At 42.8% G+C, this 13844-nt stretch overlaps 1 protein-coding gene across 3 annotated transcripts; it reads right to left on the bottom strand.

Moving 5' to 3' along the window:
- Window positions 1-926: 926 nt before the first annotated feature.
- Window positions 927-13821, bottom strand: GPN1 (GPN-loop GTPase 1). 3 transcript variants are annotated; one of them, XM_014311147.1, is made up of 14 exons: window positions 13730-13821; window positions 12879-12918; window positions 11641-11707; window positions 10885-10922; window positions 10285-10363; window positions 10090-10184; window positions 8425-8470; window positions 6196-6342; window positions 4152-4234; window positions 3629-3668; window positions 2829-2919; window positions 2274-2381; window positions 1565-1674; window positions 1176-1463 (listed from the first exon to the last, which is right to left on the bottom strand). In XM_014311147.1, exons 2-13 carry the CDS (start codon window positions 12884-12886, stop codon window positions 1583-1585), a joined length of 894 nt encoding a protein of 297 aa, XP_014166622.1. In that variant the 5' UTR covers window positions 12887-12918; window positions 13730-13821; the 3' UTR covers window positions 1176-1463; window positions 1565-1582. The 3 variants fall into 3 exon arrangements, with proteins under 3 accessions (XP_005430747.1, XP_030920893.1, XP_014166622.1); XM_005430690.2 differs by having other exon boundaries at window positions 927-1674; XM_031065033.1 differs by lacking the exon at window positions 13730-13821 and having other exon boundaries at window positions 927-1674; window positions 10285-10340; window positions 12879-12919.
- Between the last annotated feature and the right edge of the window lie 23 nt (window positions 13822-13844).

Raw genomic sequence — 13844 nt, 5'->3', positions numbered from 1 at the left:
GCTCTTACCTCTTATATTTACATGGTCTGTTCATGATGGGTCCAGGCTGTGCTTCAACTTAGTGCCACTCTAAGCCCTCAGTCTGCAGGGAAATTAATGTTTTGTGAAGTTCTTACAGCTCTATTTAGTGCTGTAAGGGTTAGGATAATTTTCTGGGAGCAGGCTGTCCGTCCAGACCTGTTTCCTTCCCTCTCCCTCTCTGACTGTCCCTTGGCAAGGCTGAGGTGAGACCAGGACCTGTAAAATGTGACTGTGTCCTGCTGAGGCTGGAGCCGTTTGCTATCAATGCTGATGGAGTGTGAGGTGCTGAAGACTGAAACCCCTTATTTTCCCCTGAGTCCCAGGACACTGTGCCCATTAGGAGCTCCTCTCTTGGTGGCACTTTGGGGATACTCCCCAAGGCAGCAGACCCTGTTATGGGTCAGCATGGGCACAGTCAGGACTCACTGACACAGCTGGAGGTGTTGGGACGAGGTCACCCCTTGGGCTACAGTCGCAGGGGTGGTTCTTTGTGAACATTCCATAGGACCATACACAGAATTCCACCACGGACACAGTGGCCACAGTTCGGAACTTGGTGAAATTGAAGTAAAATTGAAGGGTTTATCCACTAAAAGAAGCAGTGATTTATAAATTAAAGCAGGGGTGGTATTCCACACTGGCGATTTGGGATTGGTGCTAGCTAACCTGTGCCAGACTTGCACTCAAGAGACCTACCCAGTGAAGCCACCCCTTTGTGTGGAGGAGAAAACCTCAAAGATTCAGAGTCCAGACTGCTAAACTGCAAATGCCTGCCGTGAAAAGTAAGTATTAGCCAGCGTCTAAGCACTTGTCTGTACTCCAGGTCAGCACTCATGTATGGAAATGCCTCTGCTTTAAGCAACCTAGGGACAGATGCAGCCAGTACATAACCATGTGCACTTCTGTTTTCAGCCAAATCAAGCTAGAGACTTTTTATTACTTTCCTGGGAACTTTCTTTGCTCAGGATTTTCCTGGGAGGCATCTGTACCATGTCTGTACAATGTAATTAAGAAGCATTTGCTGCACATCCATACAGATGGGCTGCAAGCACAGGGAAAAAATCTCACTTTAGAACAGTGCTTAAAATGAAATTTCCTTCTGTTATTATCACCCATTTGTTAGTACGTAAAATATATTTAATAGAAACCAAACCATCAAACAGTAAGTACACTGATAAAGTTCAGTACAGCATCACTTGTGCCCTGGCTGCAGCAGACACCTGGCTGCACATGCGAATGGAACACGTTCTGGGGACCAGTTAGTGCTGCAGGCACTAATGCTGCCAGAGCTCAACATCTAAGCTCTCAACAGATAGATCTGAAGAATCTGGAGGAAAACAAACTGCTATCTGATTCCCTCAGCTTCAGGAAGCCACAGTGGCAGATGGCAAACTGTGCAGTCAGTTGGCTCCAAGATCTTTAACTCACATAACCAACAGTTACTGCAGAAAGAGAAATAAAAATCTATCAGAGGAAGCAGTTCACAAATAAAAGTCTTCATGCATGGCTCCATGCAAGTTTCTTTATGCTGGTCCTTCCAAACCTTCTGTTTGTGAAGGTCTCATTCATTCAGGTTGCTTTTTCTCTGGCATTTCATCCGCATGTCTTGCATGAAGTTTCTGAAGGCTGGTTCTTCATGACTCTCCTCAGTCACTGGGGGAAGAAACGACAGTTCAGCACTATTCTACCTCTGTTACTGACAAAAGCTAGAGTCAGGATAGTCAGAACAACATAAAACATCCGCTGGATCTTCAACTACATTACAGGGCAAAGGAAAGAAGTGATCCAGCACACCAATGGAACAGGAAAAGAACGAAGATTAAGTCTGTGAGCTATAGAAGAGAAAAATCACCCTCCAAGGACTTAGGAGATTGCTCCGAGACCTTAGTCACAGCAAAAGCCACAGCCAGGGCAGAAACTGTAAGTAAGGTGAAGGAGATGATAGAACAGCTGGGCATCAATCAGGTTCAGAGGTCACTGCATGCCTCAAGCCTAACAAGCGCTCTGCTTTATGTGTGCTAACACCTATTAATTATTTACATTGAAAACTTACAATTGAACTCTCCCAGAGGCTGGAGAGTGATAGCACTGACCAAACATTGCAGCTGGCCTTCTGCTATGGATTCTGACACATGTATTTAGGTGACTGAGTGTGTGCTTGCTTTCTAGGCTCTCTTTACAGTCCACCCAGGTAGTGAAATGCAGAGGGCATTTCCTGACTGGATGGGCAGTTTCAGACCTCATTCCCTTACCTTCATGGTCAATGTCGTCAGTATCGCTCTCCCTCTCTTCCTCTTCATTGAGAGTTCCTCGTGTAAGGATTAGCTCAGAGGGACTCATTGCAGAAGCATCATCAGGTCCTTGAGGGGAAAAGAAATGGTTGTACACAAACCAGCTGGCTAAAGGTAAGGCATTGTTAACATTGACAACTTTTATCTGCACATAAACACAACAACTAACACCTACTCTGGATCATGGATCCCAAAGACACAGGACAGACTCCATCAGCACATACCTGTAAGGAACAGTGCAGCCAACAGCACAGCTCTCCCATATTCTAATCTCTTTCATCTTTTCTAAAGCCCCTCATTATTTTTACTGTCTGCTCCTTTAGCTGCACAGCAGGGTTTCCTGCCCGCCTGCGACTGACAGGAATACCTAAATGTGGCCAATCCCACAGGAACTAAAGCCCCATTCCTCTAACATGGAGCTGCTTTCACACTTCTGCTGTGGGAACAGAGATGCACTTCTCAACACAAACTCTTCAGAAGACTTCTGCAGTGAGCTTGATCTTCCTGGTGAGGTACCTGCCATTGTGCTGCTCTGCATGCACACACTGCCCATGTCCTTCCACAAGTGCTCCAGCTGCTCTCTCTTTTGTTTCTCTTGAGCTTCCTCCTGTAGATCAAGTGTTACATGTGGATTCTGAGAACATTTTAAATATCAGTAGGAAAGTAACCTCACCCAAACCCAGCATCTGCCCCCCAGCCAGAGTGCAAGTCGCTGAGCAGATCTCACATTACAACTAAGGCTACACAGAACTTTTGACAAACACAGACAGCACCCTCCAGTATGGCAGACTTCTAGAACATTTTCAGAAACATCAGGAAGCCAAACTCAGTGCAGCTGTGCCTGCAGAGAACTGTCCTTTGGACAGCCAGGACTCAAAATGAGCAGAGCTACTGATTCTGGCACTGCAGATCAGTCTCTGTTACTATTTAATCAAACCAGTACACTTCACTGGTACAGGAAGATACAAGGATAGCCTCAAAAAATCACTTGAGAATTTATTTTCAGGAACTCTCTATCCTTCTGAATGGAAGATACAAAACTATTTCTCAACCATTTTCTCACAATTAGCTTAAATACTAGCACTAAAGCAGCAAACAATATGTGTTTTATAAAACATCTTTATTCTTGTAAAGATATGCTCCACCACATCTAGGGGAAAAAAGCAGATAGCAGATTTCTTCAGGACAGGGGTTTTTCCCACACTGAGTATGATCAGTAAATGAAATGTCAGATCCACTCAACATAAAGGCACTCGTGTGCATTAAAGTGACCTCAGGATACTCTGTCCAGGCATACAACAGCCAAAACCACTTACCAGTGTTTTTCTCAGGCGTTCATATTCTGGACGATACTCTCTGAAAAGACAGAGTGCATTCAGTCTGAATTCACACATTATTTATATTAAATAAGGATCATCTCAGCGGCTTCCTTCTACCCCAAAAAAAGTTTTCTCGAGGCTTTTAGGTCTGAGAGACATTTCAGAAGGACTAACAGCACTTTTTACCCAGATTTGGATTCTGAAACCAATGGATGCAAAATAAGTGAACATACTTCATTGAAACAGCAAGAGTTCAAACCTTGATCGCAGTGCAGAATTAGAGAAAAAATATTCCTTCACATATTTAATGGCACAGATAGCTTTTGCTTTTTCACTCAACAGCAAACACAAAAATTCACCTCTGAATAGTCCCTTTACACTGCCACTTTCTATGCTGATGCTTGAAGTTTATCAGAAACCCTAAACTACCTTGGCTAAGGAAGGTGTAGAATCCTTCAAACCAAAGGAGCTACAAATCAGAACCTTCAGGAAGTGTTCACTGGGCTGACTATGGCCTTACCGCTCATATTCATCTACAGCTTTAGAAAGCTGGGTAAAAAATTCCTCCAGTCCTGTGCCGAGCACCGCAGAAACACCGACCACCTGCAAGAGAAACCACACACAACTGCAGAGAAGCTGAACCAGTCTCTAACAAAAACCCAAAAAAACTAACAAATGATTACTAGTCTAAACCCAACAATAGCCATTTAATCACAACAGTGGCACAAGAATGTGCAGTACCACTTCTGCTTCTATCCATCCCGCTTTTAAACTCTTTGTCCACTTGCTGTTCATGTTTGTTACCTCTGTCTTTTGGGTGGTGCTGGTTTTCTGTTTGGTGAGTTGTTGCAGTATTTTCGGGGGGTGTTTCTTTGTGGAAGGGGGTTTGGTTTTTTTGACAAGTTGGGCATTTCAAGACAAAGTCAAGTCTTTGTGTCACTTATTTGTTTACTGTTAATAATCCACTCTGCACCTAGGGCTATAAGTAGTTAGTATGTATCAGTGTCCTAGGAGTAGCAAAAGCAACACCTGACCTTCTGGCTCTGAAATTACATATAATAATTTGTATTTAGCCACGTCACACTCGGCCACGCAGTCCAACCCCAGAAGTGTGGGGTGGAGATTTCAATCAGTTACTGCAGCAATACATTCAACATGCACATCTGCTTCATAACTTGGGCTTCTCTATCTGGCCATTTGTTCTGTCTGTGGTAAATCAATTATCTAAAAACACATTTCATTAGCACTATTACTAGCCAGAATCGATCATCTTCTAACAAAAATTCTTCCTCTTTTTTGAAAGCAAGACAGTCTCAACTACTCGCTAACAAATGGAAGACTTTTTGCAATACAGCCTTGCACTTGGTCATTAATACAGCAAACGTGAGACAGCTCTCCAAAGGAGTTCAAGTATTACTGTATGCTGACATATGTTAATATTTCTACTTCCCCTGCACTGAAGTACAAGCTGCAGTCTATGCTACAATCACCACATGACCTGCTCTCCAGTCCAGCATTCTGACATGCAGAGAAATGTGACCTAATTCACAAATAAGGAACACAGAGTACTTTAATTCTGTATATGGCACCACTACAATCCTTTCTGAAATTCTGTATATTGTTCCACATAGAACATGTACATTACATCTGGCTACTTTTCATTGTATTTCTTTTAATACCCATAAAGCCAAGAAAGCTTGCTTTTTCTTTAGTAAAAGCTAATGACAAACACAATTGGCTGAACCCTTTTGCACAGACTATGGGAACAGTAACAGCCTCTGATGCACAGGGTTTCCTGAAGAACTGGATTACTTTGCCGCTCAAAACCTGGTTAAGTGAGAAAACAACCCCAACTTCTTTTTGCCCAAGCAAATATGGGGGGGCAGGGGGAAGAGGGTGTTTGTTTGGGTTTGAGATTCTTTCCACTCTTCCGGTGTACTAAACTGCACTAGACACTTTCTGAACAAGGAAAATCACCTCAGACAGGAAATGCTGCAACAAAGAATGCTGCCTCTCACCAGACTATCTTCGCTTTCTTCTCATGATTAATCACAACATTGAATTATTCAGAGCTGCCACTCAGCGTGACAAGTTACTGAAGTTACTGTGTTCAAATCAGTAAATCCTCAACACATCTCTCAACAGACTACAGTTCAAAACGGCAGTGCAAAGACCCTTTACAGAAGGACAGAATGGGTAGGATTGGGTGATACCTCTGGAGATAATCTAGTCCAACTTCTCTGCCCAAAAAGCAGAATTAACTAGAACAGGTTGCCGCATAACTTGGTCTGTCTCCAAGGTTGGAGATTTCACAGTTTCTCTGTCCTGTCTGTTCCAGTGCTCAATCAGTAAAGATGAAGTAATTTTTTCCTCTTCTGCTCAAACATAGTTTCCTGTATTTCACTTTGTGTCTATTGCCTCTTTTCCTTTCCCTGAGCACCAGTGAACAGTCTGCCTTTTGACTTCCTCACACTCTACTCCCACCCTACACCAAAAACATTATTCTTGAGCTTTCTCGTCTCCAGGCTTTGATGAGAGGTAATAAACAAAAACAAGATTCTTACCTTCAGTGAACTGTAAAATTCATCCAATACTAAACTCATGGAACGAGTCAGGTTACTGACATAGGAGGTCTCTTGATTCAGGGCATCCTGAAAAGTCTCAAAGTCCTGCATCCATTCTACTGCAAAACTGTGGTCGATTATGTCAGTCTGGAAGGAGAAGGGAAAATATTCAGCAGTAAAAATCTTAGCCCTAGGCTGTTATGTGGACAAATATAAAAAAATCCATGTTAAGCTTATTTTCAAAATGTTAATCTTTTCAAAATACTCAGCCCTGGTCTGAAGTTTCTGAAGACAAACAACCGCTCAGGTTTAAGAAGGCAATGACTGTTTAAGGGAACAATCACAGATCTAAAGCCTTCTATGACTTACTGCAAAGGAGCACTCAAACACTGCACACTGTACAATAAAGCATACAGTGTAAATAGCAGATTGTACGATTGAGGCCAGGCAGGAGCAGCCCCCACTGAAATCCCAAGCTTTCCTGTAAATAGCAGATTGTACGATTGAGGCCAGGCAGGAGCAGTCCCCACTGAAATCCCAAGCTTTCCTGATTGCTCGGGAGCTGGGGGAGCACTGGGCAGCAGCCCAATGATGGGGGCTCTGTAAGTGCCAGCTGCGCGGGCCCAAACTCAGTGCACAACAATAGACACAAACAGGTGAGATGGCTCCACAATTTTACATGGACTCATATGCAAACAATCTATTCAAAAGTTTCATCGACACCTTGCCACAGGCATATCCACCCTCAGCACAATATGAGGTGCTAAAACTCTGGTATGTTTCATTTCCCTGCACCAGTGGGAAGGAGAAAGATGAAGTATTGCCTAGCATTACTGACAAGATTTAAGGCAGAACTGAATCGCCCAAGGGCCAAAGCCCGAGTACTTAAAATTCTATAAATAAAATAAAATCACCTCTACAAATTGCTTTTTTTTTTTTTCCTCTGCACATCTTAAAATTCTAAAATCTGCACATCTGTAAGTTGCCCAGGATTCTTCCATTCTAATCACAAGTCAATTAAAAAAAACTAAACTTAATTACATTTTGTTAAAAATTCTTAAAATGCTGTTGCTTTTACTCTTTAGCAAAGGCAAACATTAAATTAAAATGAGGTTTGAAGTTACGAATCCTACGCCTCAGGCCTACCTTTCCTAACGACCAAGTTCCACTTTTAGTCTTTCAAAAGATGTATTTTCTTAGGAGAGAATGATTTTCCTACCTTGTGCCTTTTTCTAGGGGAAAAAACCCCAAAATCTTAGAAGCTTATCTAAAATTACTGTCTAGAGTTAGAGAGAAAACAGATACAAAACGTCGCTCAGTAAGCAAGCAACACAGGGTTTGGGTCACGGGGCAGACAGGTGGAGCTGGGGCACAGCAGACACTAAAATGGCACAGGAAAGGCACGGCTGTGGGAGCTGTGTGTGTGTGTGCAGAGAGACTGCTGTACTGGGGACACAAACACAAACACAAATGATGTCTGTGGGCAGCAGCACTGGGCAGACAGGTGGAGCTGGGGCACAGCAGACACTAAAATGGCACAGGAAAGGCACGGCTGTGGGAGCTGTGTGTGTGTGTGTGCAGAGAGACTGCTGTACTGGGGACACAAACACAAATGATGTCTGCGGGCAGCAGCACCCACACCAACAATCTAACGGGATCCTTCCAATATCTCAAACGATTATGTTTGAAGAGACAGCCATTAAACTCAGAAGCACTCCTTTAGGACTGTGAGTGCACTACATGGCAGTGGATGTGTATCTCTAGACTGGCTTCTGCCTCCCAGCAAACACTGGATCAAACACCTTCTGCTGAGTTTTGCCTGGTGCAGTACTTGGGACTCTTTCCTCAGAACACGCAGGGGTTACACCACTCCCACTGTGGGTCATTAGCCTGTTGCTTACAGGAACAAAGCCAAATTCCATGTGGAAAGAGGGTGTGTAAGAGCAGACTCCCTCATCTCCTCCCTCTCACCTTACAGGGTTAAGTGTCGCTATAGCCCAGGCTTAAGGTCTCAAACGTGCTTCAAAGTGATGGTGTCCTGTTCTGGGTGCAACTGCCCATCCCTGGTTATACTTGTGCCTCTTTTAGGTTTAGTTGTCGGCCTGCAGCCCCCTCCCAGTCTCTCTTTTCTAGAAAAACCTATTATTGTGGTAAACCAAAGACACCACACCAAAGAAGCCGAGCAGAACAATGTCCCACTAGAAAATGGAAATCACAGCTTTGACTTACTTTGTTCATAACTACGATGAAAGGCAGCTTTGTCTTGTACAGGATACTGGGCAGGGAGACACAAAATGAAAGTTTAACATCAATTTAAAACTCACTAAAATAGAAAGCATGTTAAGCATAAGGCAGACAAGACTTATGCAAGACTGAATATATTTGACATCAGAAGAAAATTATTTTCCTCTGCAGCAATCAGAATTTAATTTTCACCCAGGTCCTGCTTAAAATCATTGAACAAAATATGCTTCCCCAAGATGTAAGCACACAAATGTGAGGCATAAAATCTCTGACACACACAGCTCATTTTGGTTACCATTTTCTATGTCTCTCAGATCCCCATTTTTTAATTACATTTGCATTTTGCATTTGACTCAGATCTCAGTGAGCAATGAATTCAAATAACACAGAACATCTAAAAACTACCTCAACACAAGAGCTCACACACTTATTGCACTGTATACGTGTTCATCTTTTGCTCAAACTAATCTCAGAAAATGCAGCATGCAGTAGGACATATTTTGCACACTTTTATAATGATACAGCTCCTGATCTTGATACAAGGATTGCAAGAGTTTTTGAAAACCTTTTACCAACATTTACCATGAATTACGACAGCTCTAGCTATGCTGATCATTCTATAGGTATTTAGTCCCTGATTTAACACGAAAGAAGAGATACATTCAGGTATGAGAAAGAATACAATAAACCAAGATCTCGTTGCTATGCAGAACTCAAAACAAATCTTGAAAAATCTCTTGAAGTATCAGTAACATTAAAAAACAGAATAAGAAACGATGTGTTTACAAGAAGAAACTTAAACTAGACTATCTTGATACACCTTAGATAAATGTGTTTATAAGCAACAGGCAGTGTTAAACCTTGTAACCAGCATTCACCACACCGAGGTCTCACGGATTATTTAATGCTTTCAGTGGGAGTTTTGAGCCAATGACCTCCCTATGTCCATTGGTACCTAATTTATTCTGCTTTTTCAATGAGAAAATCACCAAGAGAATAAGCAAGGCAGTAGATGAAGTGGATCTGAGACACCCTGACCTGCACCAAGAGCAGCATGGGCAGCAGGGTGAGCAAGGTGAGTCTCCTGTTTCCCTCTGTCTCATCCCACCTGGAGCTCTGCATCCAGCTCTTTAAACCAGGGTACAACAAAGACGTGGAGCAGTACTGTGGGCCCACAGGAGGCCATGGAAACCATCAGAGCACTCTCCTATGGAGACAGGTCAGAGAGCTGGGATTGTTCAGCCTGGAAAAGGCTTCAGGGAAGCTTCATTGCAGCTTTTCAGTATACAAAGAGGTTTATAAGAAAAATGGAGAGTGACTTTTTACCAAGGCTTCTAGGGACAGGACAAGGGATAATGATTTTAAGCTGAAAGAGACATGCTGACAAAGTTTTTCATGACGACAGCAGAGAGATATTGGAGCACACTGCACAGGGAAGCTGCAGTTCCCCATCCCTGGAAGCGTCCAAGGCCAGTCTGGATAGACCAACGTGGTCCAGTGGAAGGTGTCCCTGCCCATGGGAGAGAGCATGGACTAGATGGCCTTTAAAGGTCCCTTTAAACCCAAGCTATTCCATGATTCCCCTCAAAAGTAACTATTAAAGAGACAAAGCAATTGAAGCAGATGGGCTGCATTTCCAGCCTTTCTTACCTGCAGGCATAGAGCATGTTGGACATAAAGGTGATGGGGTTGGTGCTGCGAGAGGTGTCCATCACATAGACAACAACTGAATGTAAAGAGGAGGCCTGAGAAAACAAAGTCAGAGACAGTTTGCTTAGAAACTCACTGCTCAACAGCCAGGCCATTCGCACAGCTTCACTGTCCAGCCATGCCAAAAGCACTTACCAAGGCCTCCGTTATGATGGTTCCTGATGCTGACCAGGTAAATACCTCAATTTGCCCTGGTGTGTCAATAATAACATACCTGGTAAGAAGTTACCCCCAAACAACAATAAGGAAAAATTAGTTAAGCACGAGGTCCTGTTCTGACTAGACCATTACCAGCATACAATAGCAACTGACATGATTATTCTATAACAGATGAGAAAAGCTTCTCCCAAACACTAATGAGATTTATGGGCATGCCTGAAAATCTCGTGTGTGAATTTTGTAACTAAGAAGCATGTAATCTCATGAGTTGAAGGCATCAATTTGCCAGACAGTTAGTAGTGCAAAATCTTTAAAAAAAGAATTAATTGCTGCGTATTTGAACAGTGTGTGAGAGAAAACGATTGTCTAATGGACGACAAGAAAAGCAGGACTGTAATAAGCAGGCTTTATTTTTATGTATGTAAAGAAAATCTAGTTTATCCATTCTATGCCCTTTCCACATAAAATTTATAACAAGGCTGAAAAAACCAACTAGAAAGCATTCAGAGAAGCTTTTTAGAATTTTGCAATTTTCCCACAATGAAAGAAAAGCACAACTCAGTAGAATGTACTCACTTAGATGCATTTTGTCTTTTTTCAATAAACTTCATCACCTGATTGAAAAAGCAGAAGTATATTTTGTATTTAGGCTCACAACAGGAAACTTTCATCTTCATTTCATAGCAGAAACTACATTAACTTGCACAGCCGCAGGTGAATATCAAAAGTTTAAAGTCTTTATGCTTTTCAGAGTGTGAAAATGACTTAATAAGGAGGGATGAAAAATGCTCAGATCCTGCATATGTCAAAGACAATCTTGATTTTGTGTGTGTTCTAGTACCTGGCTAAAGAAATTAGTACCTGACTAAAGGCAGTTGTTCTGTGCCTCTCCATCAAGAGATCATCTCAATATCTGACACCAGCCCCCAGCCCAGAGCTGATTTAGTGGTATGATTTAGGAGGGCTGTCAATTATCAAATGGCCCCAGGAAAATTTAACGGGTTTCTAGAAGTGAGCTGCCCTACTCCTAAACCAGAGCATGAAAGATTTTATAGGAAACACGCTGCAACAACAGTCCTACACAAAGACTGCAGGATGTTCTGGACCTGTGGCTTCTTCATTTCACTTTAAAACAAGCTGAAAGCCTGATATCTCTCATATGAAAGCTAATGTGCTCTGACAGCAGTGTAGAATACATAGTTCTGTATGGAGAATAACTGCCCAGAAATATGAGAAGGCTCACCAAACACAGTGCCTCCTGAGACTGGACACACACAAAACCCTCACATCCAGCACGCATCATGGGAACAGCACACAGAAACCATCTCATACCTGGTCAAATCTGGTAGCAAAGAGATTGAGAGAGGTCACTATGCCGCCGTTTGGGCCCAGCCCGTATCTGATGCTCCATTCAGGAAAGCAGATGGTTACACAGAGCCCAGAGCTCATCTCAGTCCATTCTGACAACAGATGCACCCTGGATACCTTGAGATCGAGGGACAGCACGCCCAATACACGATGACACGTGTCGCTAAGTCATTCAGCAGGGTAACAAATGCTCTCTTACCCAAACACGTGCGATTGGCAGAAGGAAGGGGGGCTACGTGGCTTCTCCTTGCCATTTGTGCTTTAACTGTACAAGAACCAGCACTGACTCATAACACACTGTTTTCTCTATCACTGTTCTCAACATCCAAACATCCTCCTCAGGCACTTATTAACAAGGCACAGCAACTCCAGTGTGGGCTAACAGATACAGTGAAGCAAATAATGCACTTACATATTAATATGAAACTTATATTTAGGATGTTCTGCTGGTAACCCCAAATCAAACAACAGCAAAAATCAAGAATCCTATCCCCCACCACCTTTATTCTTGTCTAAAATATTAAATTTAAGAGTCATACTTGCAAGTCAAAACCAAAGACTGTGTATTGTCTCTATCTGCACAAGCTATTACATGAGAGACCAAGGGCCTCCACAGCCCTCTGGAAGTGCAGCCACTTTAGCACAATGTTACTGCACTACAGTCAGCAACACTGTGAGCAAGAGCAAACATCCCCGTGTCTCTGAGACTCAGAGAGACAACAGTGCTTTGATTATGGCCAAATGGAGAAATTGTTTTCTCCATCCTACTACAGGCAAGTAGGAATTTCCATATTTGTTTATGACAAATAAAATTAGACTAGTTAAAATATGGGGAAAAGGCTGCTGGCTTCCCCAAAAACAAAAAAATAAAAATAAAATAAAAATAAATTTAAAAACCCCCACAAAACCAAAAACAAAACAAAACAAAACAGTAGAGTCCCTATTGCTTGTAAAAATTTACTGTTAGGCAAAATCATTTTTAGCACAGGAGAAAATCATCTAAGTGCCAAATCTTGTAGAACACACATTCCTAATATCACATGCAAGAAATACACAGTCAAAACCTCTTCATCTTCATGCAACACTCTGAATTACTGCAATCCCCCCCACCTCCTGCCTCTTTACCACAGTGTCCATGCAACAGATTATTTTCAAAAACTTAAAATTTCAAGTATCATTATTCAGACAAAAAAAAAGGATACTGCTTCATGACCTCTTTGTACTTCACAGTGTCCCTGATATCTAGGGGAGAAAGAAAGACATGTAAGCAGTTTTCCACCCCCCCGCTGGTCACCATCAGTTAACAAAGTACATCAATCACATCTCCATCTGTGTTCCTAGAGATCCAGCACTGGAACAGACACCCCAGTCATTCAGCTGGTCACCATCAGCTAACAAAGTACATCCACCACATCTCCATCTGTGTTCCTGGAGATCCAGCACTGGAACAGGCACTCCAGTCATTCCTCTGATAGCAGCAAAACAACTTGTGCACCCACACTATCTTTCTTATCTTTGGGAAGGCTGACCAGCATCCTTCACAGAGGGTAAGAGACAGGATTGTCAGAAAACTAGGGACTGGTATGTTCTTTGGAACAGCTAAACATAAGATCTGTTCTACTGTTAAAATGCTTTCTATAAAATTCATGTCTTTTAAAGTGCTTTAAAGCTCTTTGTTGATAGCATATTTGTATGTCGGGAACCAGATCAAATCTGCTAATCCTTTCATTACTGACAAAAAAAAAGCTTCCAGAACCCAAACACCTCCAATCACACCCGAGGACATAAAAAACGTACAAACTCATTGGAAGAATAGCTTTGGTTCTAAAAATACCCATATTAATCACTGTTTGGAGAAAAGACCTATAATTTTAACAAATAGTTCTCAAGTCCTTTTATTAGAATTGGGCTCTCTTAAGGGAGCACAAGCAGCCCAGCTTGTATTCTCTCACGTATTCGCACATGGGAAGACTGTCCGCGAACGGGCCCGGGCTCTGTTGAAGGCCCCGCTGCCTCCCGGCGGACCCCCCGTCCCCCGTCCCGCAGCGCTCACCGATGTTGGCAGGGAAGGGCAGGCTGTGCACGGCAGGGTCCAGGTTGATCACGTACGGAGGGCAGCGCTGCCCGTGTAGGTGGGCGGCCAGGCGCTGCGGAGACACGGGGAGGCG

This window comes from Geospiza fortis, unplaced genomic scaffold (assembly GCF_000277835.1).
Source record: "Geospiza fortis unplaced genomic scaffold, GeoFor_1.0 scaffold1103, whole genome shotgun sequence".
In the NCBI taxonomy this organism is placed as follows: Eukaryota; Metazoa; Chordata; class Aves; order Passeriformes; family Thraupidae; genus Geospiza; species Geospiza fortis.
The sequence above is the reverse complement of the archived record's forward strand: the minus strand, read 5'-3'. Positions and strand labels throughout refer to the sequence as shown.

Bases quoted from the DNA above. Each gene is read 5' to 3' on its own strand.
- GPN1 (XM_005430690.2), bottom strand. The intron at 2,382-2,828 runs GTACCTCACCAG...TTTCCCCTCAAG, and splicing joins GCAGAGCAGCACAATGGCAG to GACCTGATGATGCTTCTGCA. The intron at 1,675-2,273 runs GTAAGGGAATGA...TTCTTCCCCCAG, and splicing joins TGACGACATTGACCATGAAG to TGACTGAGGAGAGTCATGAA.